The sequence below is a fragment of the Dasypus novemcinctus genome, chromosome 8, assembly GCF_030445035.2.
Source record: "Dasypus novemcinctus isolate mDasNov1 chromosome 8, mDasNov1.1.hap2, whole genome shotgun sequence".
Classification (NCBI taxonomy): domain Eukaryota; kingdom Metazoa; phylum Chordata; class Mammalia; order Cingulata; family Dasypodidae; genus Dasypus; species Dasypus novemcinctus.
In genome coordinates, this window is record NC_080680.1 from 88,573,888 (window position 1) to 88,586,659 (window position 12,772).

Below are 12,772 nucleotides of genomic sequence, written 5' to 3' on the forward strand. Positions count from 1 at the left end.
TGTGTGGGAGGCAACCCTGTGTGGCACAGCATTCCTTGCGCGCAGCAGCACTGTGTGTGGGCCAGCTTACCACATGGGTCAGGAGGCCCTGGGGATCGAACCCTGGACCCTCCATATGGTAGGCAGATGCTCTATCAGTTGAGCCACTTCTGCTTCCCTCTAAACTTTTTATTATGGAAGCTCTCAAAAATAAATATAGTAAACAGAATAGTACAGCAAACCTCCATATGCTTATCACCCTGCTTCAACAATAATCAATAATCTGCCATTCTTATTCCTTTACCTCCCATGATTTACTTTTGTTTTTGTGGTGTGGTAACATATATGTAACATAAAATTTGCTATTTTAATTCATATTTACATTTTGTATACATGGAGTCAAACGATATGTAGGACTTTCTGTCTGGTTACTTTGACTTAGCATAATTCTTTTTTAAAAATAATTTATGGAAAAACATTATTATTCCCTAGAGTACATAGTTTGCTTTAGGTGTATTTTTTTGCCCAAATACCACCATTTTATTTATTTTTTAACATCTACTATTAACATACATTTTATTTTAACCATTTTTAAAGTATACAATTCAGTGATATTAATTACATTTATAATGTTGTGCCACTATCATCATCCAAAACTTTTTCATCAACCCAAACACATTAAGAAATAACTTCCCAACACCCCTTCCCCTGACCTCTAATCTACTCTAATCTACTCTATGAACTTGCTTATTCTAGTTGTCTCATATAAGTGAAATTGTACAATATTTGTCCTTTAGCATCTTGCTTATTTCACTCAACATGATCAATCCATGTTGTAGCATGTATCATAACGTCATTTCTTTTTACTGCTGGATAATGTTCTATCAAATGGGTCTTCTAGTCACCTGTCAAGGGACACTTGAGTTGCCACTTTTTGGGAACTGTTTATAATGCTGCTATGAACATTGGTGTAGAAGTATCTGTTTGAGTCTCTGCTTTAAGTTCTTTGGGGTATATAGTCAGGAGTGGAATTGCTGGGTTATATGGAATTCTATGTTCTATGCTTAACATTTTGAGGAACTGCCAAACTCTTTTCCACATTGGCTGCGCCATTTTACAGTCCCACAAACGATGCACAAGGGTTCCAATTTCTCCACATTCTTGCCAACACTTATTTTTCATTTTCTAAAAATAGCCATCTTAGTAGGTGTGAAATAGTACCATTGTGATTTTGATTTGCATTTCCCCAATAATGACTAATGATGTTGGAGCATTTTCTCATATGCTTATTGCCAGTGTTTATCTACTTTGGAGAAACATATACTCAAGTCTTTGACCAATTTTTTAATTGGGTTGTCTTTTGTTGTTGAGTTGCAAGACTTCTTTATATATTCTGGATATTAACCCTTATTCCTCCCATACTTAGGGTTTTCTTTTTACTTTTTTGATAATGTCCTTTGATGCACAAAAGTATTTAATTTTGATGCAGTCCTGTTTATTTTTCTTTAGTTGCTTGTGCTTTTGGTGTCATATGTAAGAAACCATTGCCAAATACAAGGTCCTGAAGATTTTCCATCATCTTCTAAGAGTTTTATAGTTTTAGCTCTTCTTAGTTTCTTTTTAGGTTATTGATCCATTTTGAGTTAGTTTTTGTAAATGGTGTGAGGTAAGGGTATCCGGTTTACTTTTTTTTTTTCCCCTCTTCTTGAGGTACTGGGCACTGGGGATTGAACCTGGGACCTTGTATGTGGGAAGCCAGCACTCAACCACTTAGCCACATTGGCTTCTCTGAGTTGGTTTTTTCATTTGTTTTGCTCCCTTTTTTTTTTCAGGAGGCACCAGGAATCAAACCTGGGACCTCCCATATGGACACAGGCACTCAACCACTTGAGCTACATCTGCTCCTCAGTTCATTTGTAACACAGTATTTTCCAAATGTGTTTGACTATAGAACCCTTTTTTAGGAGCCTACCAAAAAGCTCTGGGAAAAACTACTCTTATTGATAGAAATGAATCTATTTTCTGTGATTCTATAGCTTTTAGCTGAAACTGCCAAGCAGTCCCAAGAGCTTAAACCACATTTTCCATTGCATTAAAGTTATTCCCATCACATATTTCATTTCATTTTATTTTAAAGATTTATTTTTATTCATTTCTCCCCCTACCCCAGTTGTATGTTCTCTGTGTCCATTTGCTGCATGTTCTCTAGGGAGAGCCGCCCAGGGCGAAAGCAAGTTCAGCCTGCCCAGGAATGGAGCCACACACATGGAGAGCTGACATAACAAGAAGATGCAAAAAATAAAATTAAAATAAAATAAAATAAAAAATAAATAAATAAAATAAAATAAAATAAAATAAAATAAATACAGTCATTAGTATTCTACTTTAAGGAATCTGATGCTACCGCCCATCAGGACTTGCATCTATCCACTAGAAATCATTATCTTTAAGGTGACATTACCAGTGAGTATCAAAAACCTAGCCTCCCCAACGCTCTCCTTTCTTGGTTTGCCACTGAGGCACTGAATAACATATGCAAGACAAACATGTTTAGAGAAAGAATACTGAAGTTCTTAAATTATTTCAAATTTTCTATGGGGTACTAGAAATTCAAAGGTGAAGTATTTTGTCCAGTGATTTTTTTGTTTTTAACAGTGGAACTTGTGCCATATATAATTTTACATGGGACCCCAATATATAAAGCACATAAAGCAAAAATGTTATGTTGGAGAGAATCCTAGAGCTCCATTAGGGTTTCAACTTAATGGCTGCATAAGACATGAACTGTACAACTCTAGTGGGCACCATTCACCTCCAAGTCATCATAGATTTTCAGTTATTAATAGAAAAATTTTCAAGAAGACAACAGCATCTTGAAGGAAAGGATGCCTTTTTCAAATTTACACAAAGCTTCCATATGTTAAATGAAGGCAGGGCTGAGCCCTGTCCACTCAGCATGCCTTTTGTCTTGAAGTGCTTCCTAACTTGTTCCTTCATGGGACATATAAAAAATGGTGCTGTTTATAAGGCATGGGATAATGAGAGAAAACAGTCATTCGTCCTGGGGGCTCCATTTGGCAGCCTCATAAGCTAAGGTGAGTGTGCCATGACACACTAGCAAGGGAGCTCTGCACTAACACAAGGCTACAGTGCCCAGATAGAAAACTACTGATCTAGTGACTAGGCCAATTCTTTTGTTTTGTAGGTCAGGATATCGAGGTTCAGAGAGGGTAATGACCTAGCCAAGCTCACAAAATCTGAAAGTGAATTGAGCCCAGATCCCCTGACTCCTTCTCCAGTGTTCATTCTATTGTGTCTATATTAAAAGACAAATACGTTCACATCTCTAGATCTCGAGATTCAACAGGGTCAATTATTTGTAATGGACTGAACAAGGAATGACAGGAAAAGGGTCAATTTTCCCAAGGGGAAGATCAAGAAGACAACAAAGAAAAACCTTATACTACTCTGTACCTAATCTTGGGTACTTCTGTAACCCTATTAGCCCAAAGTACAGAAATGATCATATTGAACTAACTATATAAAAGCAATGAATTTCATTTATTTATTTTCTCAATTAAAAGCAAGTGTTTATTTTGTATAAAGCAACAGAATACTGATCACAGGAAAAGTCTACTAGTTGCACTGAGTAATTATTATTCATATGCCATAATATTGTTATTTTACATTTATCTGGTCTACTCCAGCTCTTTCAGGGTTACTATTTGCATGAAATATCTTCCCAAACTCTCAATTTTAACCTGGTTGTGTCTTTACATGTGAAGTGGGTCTCTTGTAGACAACATGTAGAGAGTTAGCAATGGGTTTTAAAAAGCCAAGCTTTATTATTTATTTTTTGGCACCACAGTTAACAATTCATAGAATGGGTCACTTCAAGCCACTCAATAATACCAGTGAACACTCCCCCTTACCCTCATGACATTTAGCACAGAAGAGATCCATGGCTACTGTCTCTGAAGTGTAAAAGAGAATGAATCTTTCCATAAAACAAATCTCAACTCTTATCTGAAGAGACAAGCTCTGCATTTTTGCAGTGGCTTAAGTGAGGCAAATCTATCATCATTTAATTAGAACATATGAAAAGTTACAATGCAGTTCTCAATTTCTCCCTAACATCTTTATTTAACCTGATTCATTGCTTATGGATGTTCAGCTCATGTATAATGTTATAAGCTCCATCTCAGCCTATCTTAATTCAAACTAGAAAAAAAAAAAAGGTACTTTCCCTAGGTTAAGCATCTCTAACTATCCTCTTAATTACAAATAAAGAGGACAAACACTGCTTCTTAGTTCTCTATAATGCATTAATAGTCTTAATTCCAGACACTCACTCATCTATGATGCAATTTGAAACTCAGTCCATGTCTACATAACATTTATCCTCTGGATTTATAACTACTTCACAAGCTGAGAAAAGCAAACCAACCATAACCTAGACTTGAAAACAAAGATTTGGGCCTCAACTATTAAATGATACTTTAAAGGGGACCTCATGAGTTCATGAGTGCTTGCTTCTTCTGGGAATTCATTTGAACAGGGGTTGAGGGAGGAGAATGCAAGTAGTGGGCTCACTTCAGCTCAGAGTTAAATGGTTAAGGTGTCACTTTCTGAAAAAATACTAGAGACAAAGAAAAGATGGAACCAAATGCTAAAAACCTCAACTTTCGCAGAAATGGGTAAGGCCAACTCCATTTACATCAGGCAAACCCCCTGAGTAGCTACCGAATCTACTAAGGGACCTCTTAGATTTTGTGACCCATGAAAATCTTCTCTCCTAGCCACACAGTACAAATACATAAAAACACTTATTGGCAGATTTCTAAGTCTGTCATAACTTCTCCCCAAAACAGCTGTCTTCAGTTGCTTTATTACTGCCTTTTGCAATTGTCTCTGGTGGGTGACAGAGCTGACATCAGGAGCGCCAGAAGGAAGAAGTCAGGAAGCCCTTGGGGACAGGAATCTCCTTGTGCTGCAAACATTTCTGGTCAGGAAAAGATGAAGAAACAATGATTTTATGATAGTACTGCTTCCTTCCTTAACAGTTGGAAGAATTTTGAGGGGCACTATGTTTAAGTCCTATGAAGCAGTGTACAAAAAGGAATAAGCCAGTAAGACTGGTGGTTCTGATTTAGACTTCTGCTTCTGCATGAATTGCAGTAGAAAACAAATGAAATGCTATTATTATGCTTGTTCTGCCCTTGTGTCCCCAGAGCCTGGCCTCATTTTTCACCAGCACTATTTTCCCAATTGGGTTACTGGAAATTGGAAGTCAGTGGGTTGCCTTGGCAGACCTACTACAGTGTTCTAAATTATTTTTCAAAATTAACCTTGGCACTTAGAAATAGGAGAGGAATCTGGCTCAAAGTGCAGTCTGTTCTCATTGAAAAGGTGACCACATTTAGCTGTTCCCAGACCTGAATCTGAGAAAAGAACCCTGGCCAATACATCTTAGGATGACTTCCCCATAGGCAGTATAGAGAATGAAAGGTAGGAAGAAAATGAACAGGCAACCCTTATCCAGAGATTAAGGAGGAATTATAGATGAAAACATAGGGTTTAGAGAAACCAAGAGGAAGAGACTGCAATCAGAGTCTGGAGATCTAACACTTGTCAGACACAGGTGTACTCCAGGCCATCAACAATTTGGGACATGTTTGGTCTAAGGAAATTTTACCTCCAAGAACTGCTTGAGGCGTATGAAGGAACCCATTTGTCCTGAGCTTGTAATGGCTTCAATTCTACAGGGAGAGAAAGCAGACACATCAATTACACCTGTGGTACATACTTATCTTCTGGAGACGCATTAGGTACATTGTTGATCTGGAGTGAAGGGGCAGATCAAACGACTCAAGAGATGTCTTCCAGATTAAAAATGCTGTTGCTCTTCCAAATGGCCCCCAACCTTCTTTTCAAACAAGGGGATTAAGAAAAGGAAAACACTGTTTCTTTCCAAAGTTTTTGTGAGGTGGGGTAGATTTTGTCAAGGCCTTCCCTTACCCCCACTTGAAATGCAAATAAGTTGAGAGAAAGAGAAGGGTACAGAGGTAAATGCCTTACTAGAGCCATCTGCTTTATCAACGGATTTGTTGAGGGGACTTGACTCTGGTGTAATTCATGTTCATCATTCCAGATTATTAGGTGGGGAGTTCATAAAAGAGCAGAGAATTAAAAAATTCCAGTTATCTTAATCCAAGGAATTCTTAATTACTTATTTTTGTTTTAGCCAACAGTGTTTAAAAGATACTCTTATTAGAGTTCAAAAAGATTTATTCAAATATCAAAGAGGCAGAGGAGGGCAGGAGGAGGAAGATTTCATACTTAATATAGGTGTTTCTGACCTAAGTTAAACATGGCAAGTAACAGTACCAAGGGTATCTGATGCTTGGGTCATGAGTTTTGAATCATGAGTACTGCCTCTCCTATTGTGTGCTCAATAAACCTGATACCTGGGGAAGTAGTCCTCTTTGATGAAAAGTATTATCTTCCAGAACTGGACCTGGTACTGTTTCATGAGAGCATTCCCACACACCTAGAGGGAAAGATAGGCACTGTCTTTGCAGAGAACAAAAATTAACATTCATAGGAGAGATCCATAAAGCACAACTAGCCCCTTGCCCTTCACTCCTATCAAGAATATCTGCCAAAATGCAGATAAATGGAAAAATCCAACTCTTCTATAGCACTTCTCTGTATCTGGCAATACCTCCCTTTAGCCTGCCAGATAGCCAGGTGTTTCAGAAAATCAGAAATTAGAGGCAAATTGAATTAGCTATTTTTATTTAACTCCACTGAATGGAAAACTTTCTAAAGGTCTACTATACCTCCCAAAATTAGTAAGCAAAGTATAAAGCATACCACTTGTTTTCTCAATGATTCAGGATCACTGTTGATGTACTGTCATTTCAGGTGCTATCAAGGTGACTAGGAACTGTGGGCACTTTAGGCTAAATGGTCCCAGATTTATTACAGCATGTGCCCCTATCCACAGAAACTCTTACCCTCACCCATGTGGTAAGCCACCATAAACAGGATTGTATAGGGCCTTCAGGACAGGGGAGATAAATGACCCAAGCTGGCTAATATTTTCTCTCCTGGGAATTAGGACTTAAAACAGTGTATACTAGCCAGTTGGGTGACTACTCTGAGGCTGAGAAAGATATTGCCTAGAGTGGTCACCTTTTTCGCTGTACACAGAAGAGAGAAAACTGGCCTACAGAGCAAAAAAGAGGCAACTTGCAGGGAAAACAGGTATCAAAGACTATGTTGGTACCTGGTGACATGCCTCTCCTGGTTCCAGCCCTGCATGAGCATCAACTGCACATCCCACCTCTGGTTCTGGCAGACATTTCTATAATTCTTAAAGCCAATTCACTTTTTTACCTGTGCTAGGATATACAGTTTTCTGTTCTTTGCCATGAAAAGACATCCACAGAGAAAAGGAAAGTACACCAGGAAGAAAAGAAAAAGCTAGGTTTGTCTTAGGGCTAGTAAAAAATGTATGACTCTGGATCCTAACACTGTTTAGCATTTCAGCCTCTATTTCTATATTGCTTCCCCATTCATGTCACCCAGTGGCCCAAGTCTGCCTCAACCATTGGCTTTTTCTTGTGTGATCACTGACTTACATACCTCCAAAAAATCAAAGAGGAGGGTGGCTGTCACATCAGACAGGGGCTCCATGTTTAAGATCTGTGCTAACCAGCGCCAGCCATGATTTAAGCCATGGGGGTGAACCTGGGAGAAGAGAAGCTTGGTCATAACTTGCATTTTTCCACTGTCATCATCCAGCTATTACCAACTAGATATGAACTCCTAGATCATTAATCCAAGCATGAGCCAGAAGTTAGAAACAACACAAGCTAACTGAATTATTTTCAGGTGTGCTAATATATTGGTTCCCATTTCTTTTTTTTTTAGGAGGTACCAGGGATTGAACCTAGAATCATGTACATGGGAAGCAGGTGCTCAACCACTGAGCTACAACCGTGAACACCTGTTCAACTCCTTACAGGATCCCCTCAATGTGCCATCTCAGGGATTGTGATATGTTTTTTTAAACAAATCAATTTTACTGATACATATTAATAAAGCATACAATCCATGTATAATCAATGGTATCTGGTATAATAGCAGTTGTGCATCCATTAATTCAATCATTATTAAAGCATTTTCAGTATTCCAAAAACAAAACTGAAAAACAAAAAACCAGACAAACAAAAAAGTCATCACCTCTCAGTCTCTCTATGTTCCCCATGCTGTTCTATTGTGATTATATTTTATATAGACAGAATTAAATAATCTGCAGTACCTTATGTCTAGTTTCTTTCTCTTAGTATATTTTGTTGTTGTTTTTTTAACCCTTACTAGATTATTAATATTACTATATCCAGGGGTTCTTAACCAGGGGTCTGTAAGCTTGAATTGAAATTCATAAAAACATAATTCTTGTGGGCACGTGTTGCTGCGGGTGTGATATATTTATTAAATAATACACAGTACAGTGTGGACAGAAGGTTAAGAACCCCTGCTATATACTAACATCCATAGTTGGCTTTGGTTATATTTTTGCCTGATATTAACATCTTGTAACATTAACATACAATTGGTGGGGGGCATAAAGGAACCTCTTATATTTTTTAGTGTACGTTTTTTTGTGAGGTATATATCTTCAAAAAAATACAATTTACAAAAATGATGTGGTGGGAAGTGGGTTATATGCGAACCTCTTATGTTTTTTGTTTTTTTAATGTTTTCTTAATATAAATTCCTTGCGTTCTATTAATTAAAAAATAAAAAAAAAAACACAATTGCTCAATTTAGAAGAAAACCAGTCTTAAAAACGCAGTATTACCCACATTCATATTTCACATGAGGTTTCATTATGCTATATAGTCCCATGTTACATTATTTTAGCTTTCCTTCTAATAATATACATGACTTTATACTTTTCCCTCCAACCACTATCATACCCATATAAAAGAACTGCTAGTTACAAACATTTCAGTGTGCTTTCACCTTTTCTATTCATTTTCAACAATTAGCAAAAACCCCTTTTTTTTTTTTTAACCAATTCTGCACAGACTAATCCTCAACTTTCCATACTGTAACATTCTATTTTTGGTGACCTAAACTCTACTTATTAACTCTTGTTCCAGATCTTAGAGGGAAAGCTTTCAACCTTTCCCCATTAAATATGATGTTGGCTGTGGGTTTTTCATATATCCCCTTTATCATATTAAGGGACTTTCCTTCTATTCCTATCTTTCAAAGTATTTTTCCAAGAAAGAATGCTGGATTTTGTTGAATACCTTTTCTGTACTGATTGAGATGATTATCTGTTTTTTTTCCCTTCAAATTGTTAATGGGGTATATTAATATTATGCTATTGATTTTCTTATGTTGAACCATTCCTGCATACCAGGAATAAATCTCACTTGATTGTGGTGTATAATTCTTTTGATATGCTGTTGGATTCTATTTGCAAGTACTTTGTTGAGAATTTTTGCATCTATGTTTATTAGAGATATTGGTCTGTAATTTTCTTTTCTTGTAGTGTCTTTATCTGGCTTTGGTATTAGGGTGATGTTGGCTTCATAAAATGTGTTGGATAAGTTTCCCTCCTCTTCAATTATTTGGAAAAGTGTGAAGAGGATTGCTATTAATTCTTCTTGAAATGTTTAGTAGAATTCACCTGTGAAACCATTTTGTCCTGGACTTTTCTATGCTGGGAGATTTTTCTCTCTTTTTTTGCCATTTTATTTTTTAAATTTTTTAATTTTTTAAAGTTAATAGATCACGTAGAACATTGCAATGGGAGATTAATGATGACCATTTCAGTCTCTTTAAATTTTATTGGTTTGCTGAGTTCTTCTATTTCCTGTAGAGTCAATGTAGGTTGTTTGTGCGTTTCCAGGAATTTGTCCATTTCATCTAGGTTGTCATAATAAACTGTCATACAGTTTCTCATAATATCCTCTTATGATCCTTTTTTTTTTTTTTAAGATTTTTTTATTTTTATTTATTTAATTTCCCTCCCCTCCCCCAGTTGTCTGTTTTCTGTGTCTTTTTGCTGCGTCTTGTTTCTCTGTCCGCTTCTGTTGTCAGTCAGCGGCACGGGAAGTGTGGGCGGCACCATTCCTGGGCAGGCTGCTCCCTCCTTCGCGCTGGGCGGCTCTCCTTATGGGCGCACTCCTTGCGCGTGGGGCTCCCCTACGCGGGGGACACCCCTGTGTGGCAGGGCACTCCTTGTGCACATCAGCACTGCGCATGGCCAGCTCCACACGGGTCAAGGAGGCCCGGGGCTTGAACCGCGGACCTCCCATGTGGTAGACGGACGCCCTAACCACTGGGCCAAAGTCCGTTTCCCTATGATCCTTTTTATTTCTGTGGTGTCAGCCATAACTTCTCCCATTTCATTTCTGATTTTATTTGCATCTTCTCTCTTTCTTCTTCGTTAGTCTAATGGGTTTGTCAATTTTATCGATCTTCTCAAAGAAAGAACCAGCTTTTGGTTTTGTTGATTTTCTCTATTGTTCTTTTGTTCTCAATTCCATTTATTTCTGCTCTAATCTTTATTTCTTTCCTTTTCCTTGCTTTGGGAATAGTTTGCTGTTCTTTTTTCTAATTTCTCCAGTTGTTCTGCTTCAGTGTTGATCTTATGCCTAGTTGTTCTATCTAATGATGTGAGTGGTATGAAGTCTCCAATATTATTGTAGAAATGTCTATTTCTCCCTCTAGTTTGTCAGAGTTTGCCACATGTATTTTGGGGCACTGATATTTATGACTGTTTTTTTTTTTAATCCCCTCCCCCCACCGATGGCTCCCTCGTCTGCCTGCTCACTGTCTGCACGCTGTAACTGCTCGCAGTATCTGCTCATTGTATCCACTGACTGTCTGCTTGTTTTCTTTAGGAGGAACTGGGAACCAAACCAGGGACCTCCCATGTGGGACATGGGCACCCAATTGCTTGAGCCACATCTGCGCCGTGCTTGTTACATCTGCTCGTTGAGTCAACTCATTGCATCAGCTTGTCTTTAGGAGGCACTGGGAACCAATCCCAAGACCTTGTATGTGGGGACAGGTGCCCAACTGCTTAAGCCATATTTACTCCCATATGACTTTTATTTCTTCCTGGTCAATTGTCACTTTTATAAATACACAATGGCCTTTGGTATCTCATAACTTTTTTGCATTTAAAGTCTGTTTTGTCTGATATTAGTATAGCTACCCTGTTCTTTTTTGGTAACTGTTTGTATGGACTATCTTGTTCCATCCTTTCACTTCCATCTGATTTATATCCCTGCGTCTAAGGTGAGTTTCTTGTAGGTAGCATATGGATGGCTCATTTTTTTGTATCCATTCTGTCAGTCTATGCCTTTTTTCTTTTCTATTTATTTCTGACTGCCCCCTACCCTGTTGTTTGCACTTGTTGTCTGATTTCTGTGTCTGCTTGTCTTTTCGGAGGCACCAGGAACTGAACCCGGGACCTCACATATGGGAGGGAGGCATCCAATCACTTAAGCCATATCCGCTCCCTGCTTGTTGTGTCTCTCACTGTGTTTCTCATTGTGTCATCTTGTTGCATCAGCTCACTGCGCCAGGCCATCTTGTCAGCTCACTGTCTTGCTCATCTTCTTCAGACCTCCCACATGGTAGGCAGATACCAAGTACTTGAGCCACACCTGTCATCTGTTTCTCCCTTTTTTTTCAGAGGTACCAGGGCCAGAGATTGAACCTAGGACCTTGTACGTGGGAAGCCGGCACTCAACCACTAAGCCATATCAGCTCCTGAGTTGTTTTTTTTCATTTGTTTGCTTGTTTGTTTTTGTTTCTATGAGGCACCAGGGACTGAATGCGGGACCTCCCATGTGGGAAGCAGGTGCTCAACTGCTTGAGTCACATCCACACTGCAAGTCAGCCTGTATCTTTTGGTTGGGGAGTTCAATCCATTCCCATTAAATGACATTACTGTAAATGCATTATTTACTTCCACCATTTTATTCTTTGTCTTTCATATATCATATTTTCACCTGTCTTTTTACTTTTTTGATTATCCTGATAGTCTTGCCTTCTATACTCTCCTCCAAGCCTCTTGTCCTTTTTCTTTCAGACTGTAAGGCTCCCTTTAATACTTCATGCAAAGGTGGATTCTTTTTTTACAGACTTAGTTTCTTTTCCTAATATTTTAAACTCATCTGCATATTTGATGGACAATTTTGTTGGATATAGAACTCTTGGTTGGAAAATTTTCTCTTTCAGTATTCTAGTTAAATTATATCACTGCCTTCTTGCCTCCATGGTTTCTTTCTTTTCTTTCCTTTTTTTTGCTTTTAAATGACAAACACATATTATTTCACAGTTTCTAAGAACTGGAAATCCAGGTGTGGGATTGCTGAGTGCCTCTAGTTCAAGCTCACCCATGAAGTTACATTGTAATTGTCAGATGTGATGCCAACTGCATCTGATGGCTTGGGTGGAAGGGATTCAATTCCAATCTCACTCGAGATTGGCAGGCCTTGGTGTATTAAGAGATGGGACCTCTCTACAGGGCCACCTCATTACATGACAGCAGGCTTCGTCAAATACTTTTTCTGCTCCCTTCTCTTCTCCTTCTGGGATTTTCATGACGTGTATATTGTTGTGCTTCATGTTATTCAACTCCCTGAGCCCCTGGCTCTATTTTTTCCTTTCTTTTCTCTCTCTGTTCTTCATGCTTCAATTTCAGCTGTTCTGTCTTCTATACTTACTCTTTCTTCTATCATTTTGAGTCTGC

The 12,772-nt window shown here is 38.3% G+C and overlaps 1 protein-coding gene across 2 annotated transcripts in view; it reads right to left on the minus strand.

Moving 5' to 3' along the window:
• Nucleotides 1–2,044: 2,044 nt before the first annotated feature.
• Nucleotides 2,045–12,772, minus strand: part of GLE1 (GLE1 RNA export mediator) — a 71,090-nt gene continuing 60,362 nt past the window's right edge. Inside the window, exons 13-16 of one of the 2 annotated variants that reach the window (XM_058302311.2) lie at nt 7,630–7,734; nt 6,447–6,529; nt 5,675–5,738; nt 2,045–2,252 (exon numbers count right to left, since the gene is read on the minus strand). In XM_058302311.2, coding sequence (XP_058158294.1) covers nt 2,106–2,252; nt 5,675–5,738; nt 6,447–6,529; nt 7,630–7,734 — 399 coding nt within the window. In that variant the 3' untranslated portion in view covers nt 2,045–2,105. Of the gene's footprint in view, nt 2,253–3,539; nt 4,982–5,674; nt 5,739–6,446; nt 6,530–7,629; nt 7,735–12,772 lie in introns of those variants that run through there. The other variant, XM_058302312.2, reaches the window with a different exon arrangement.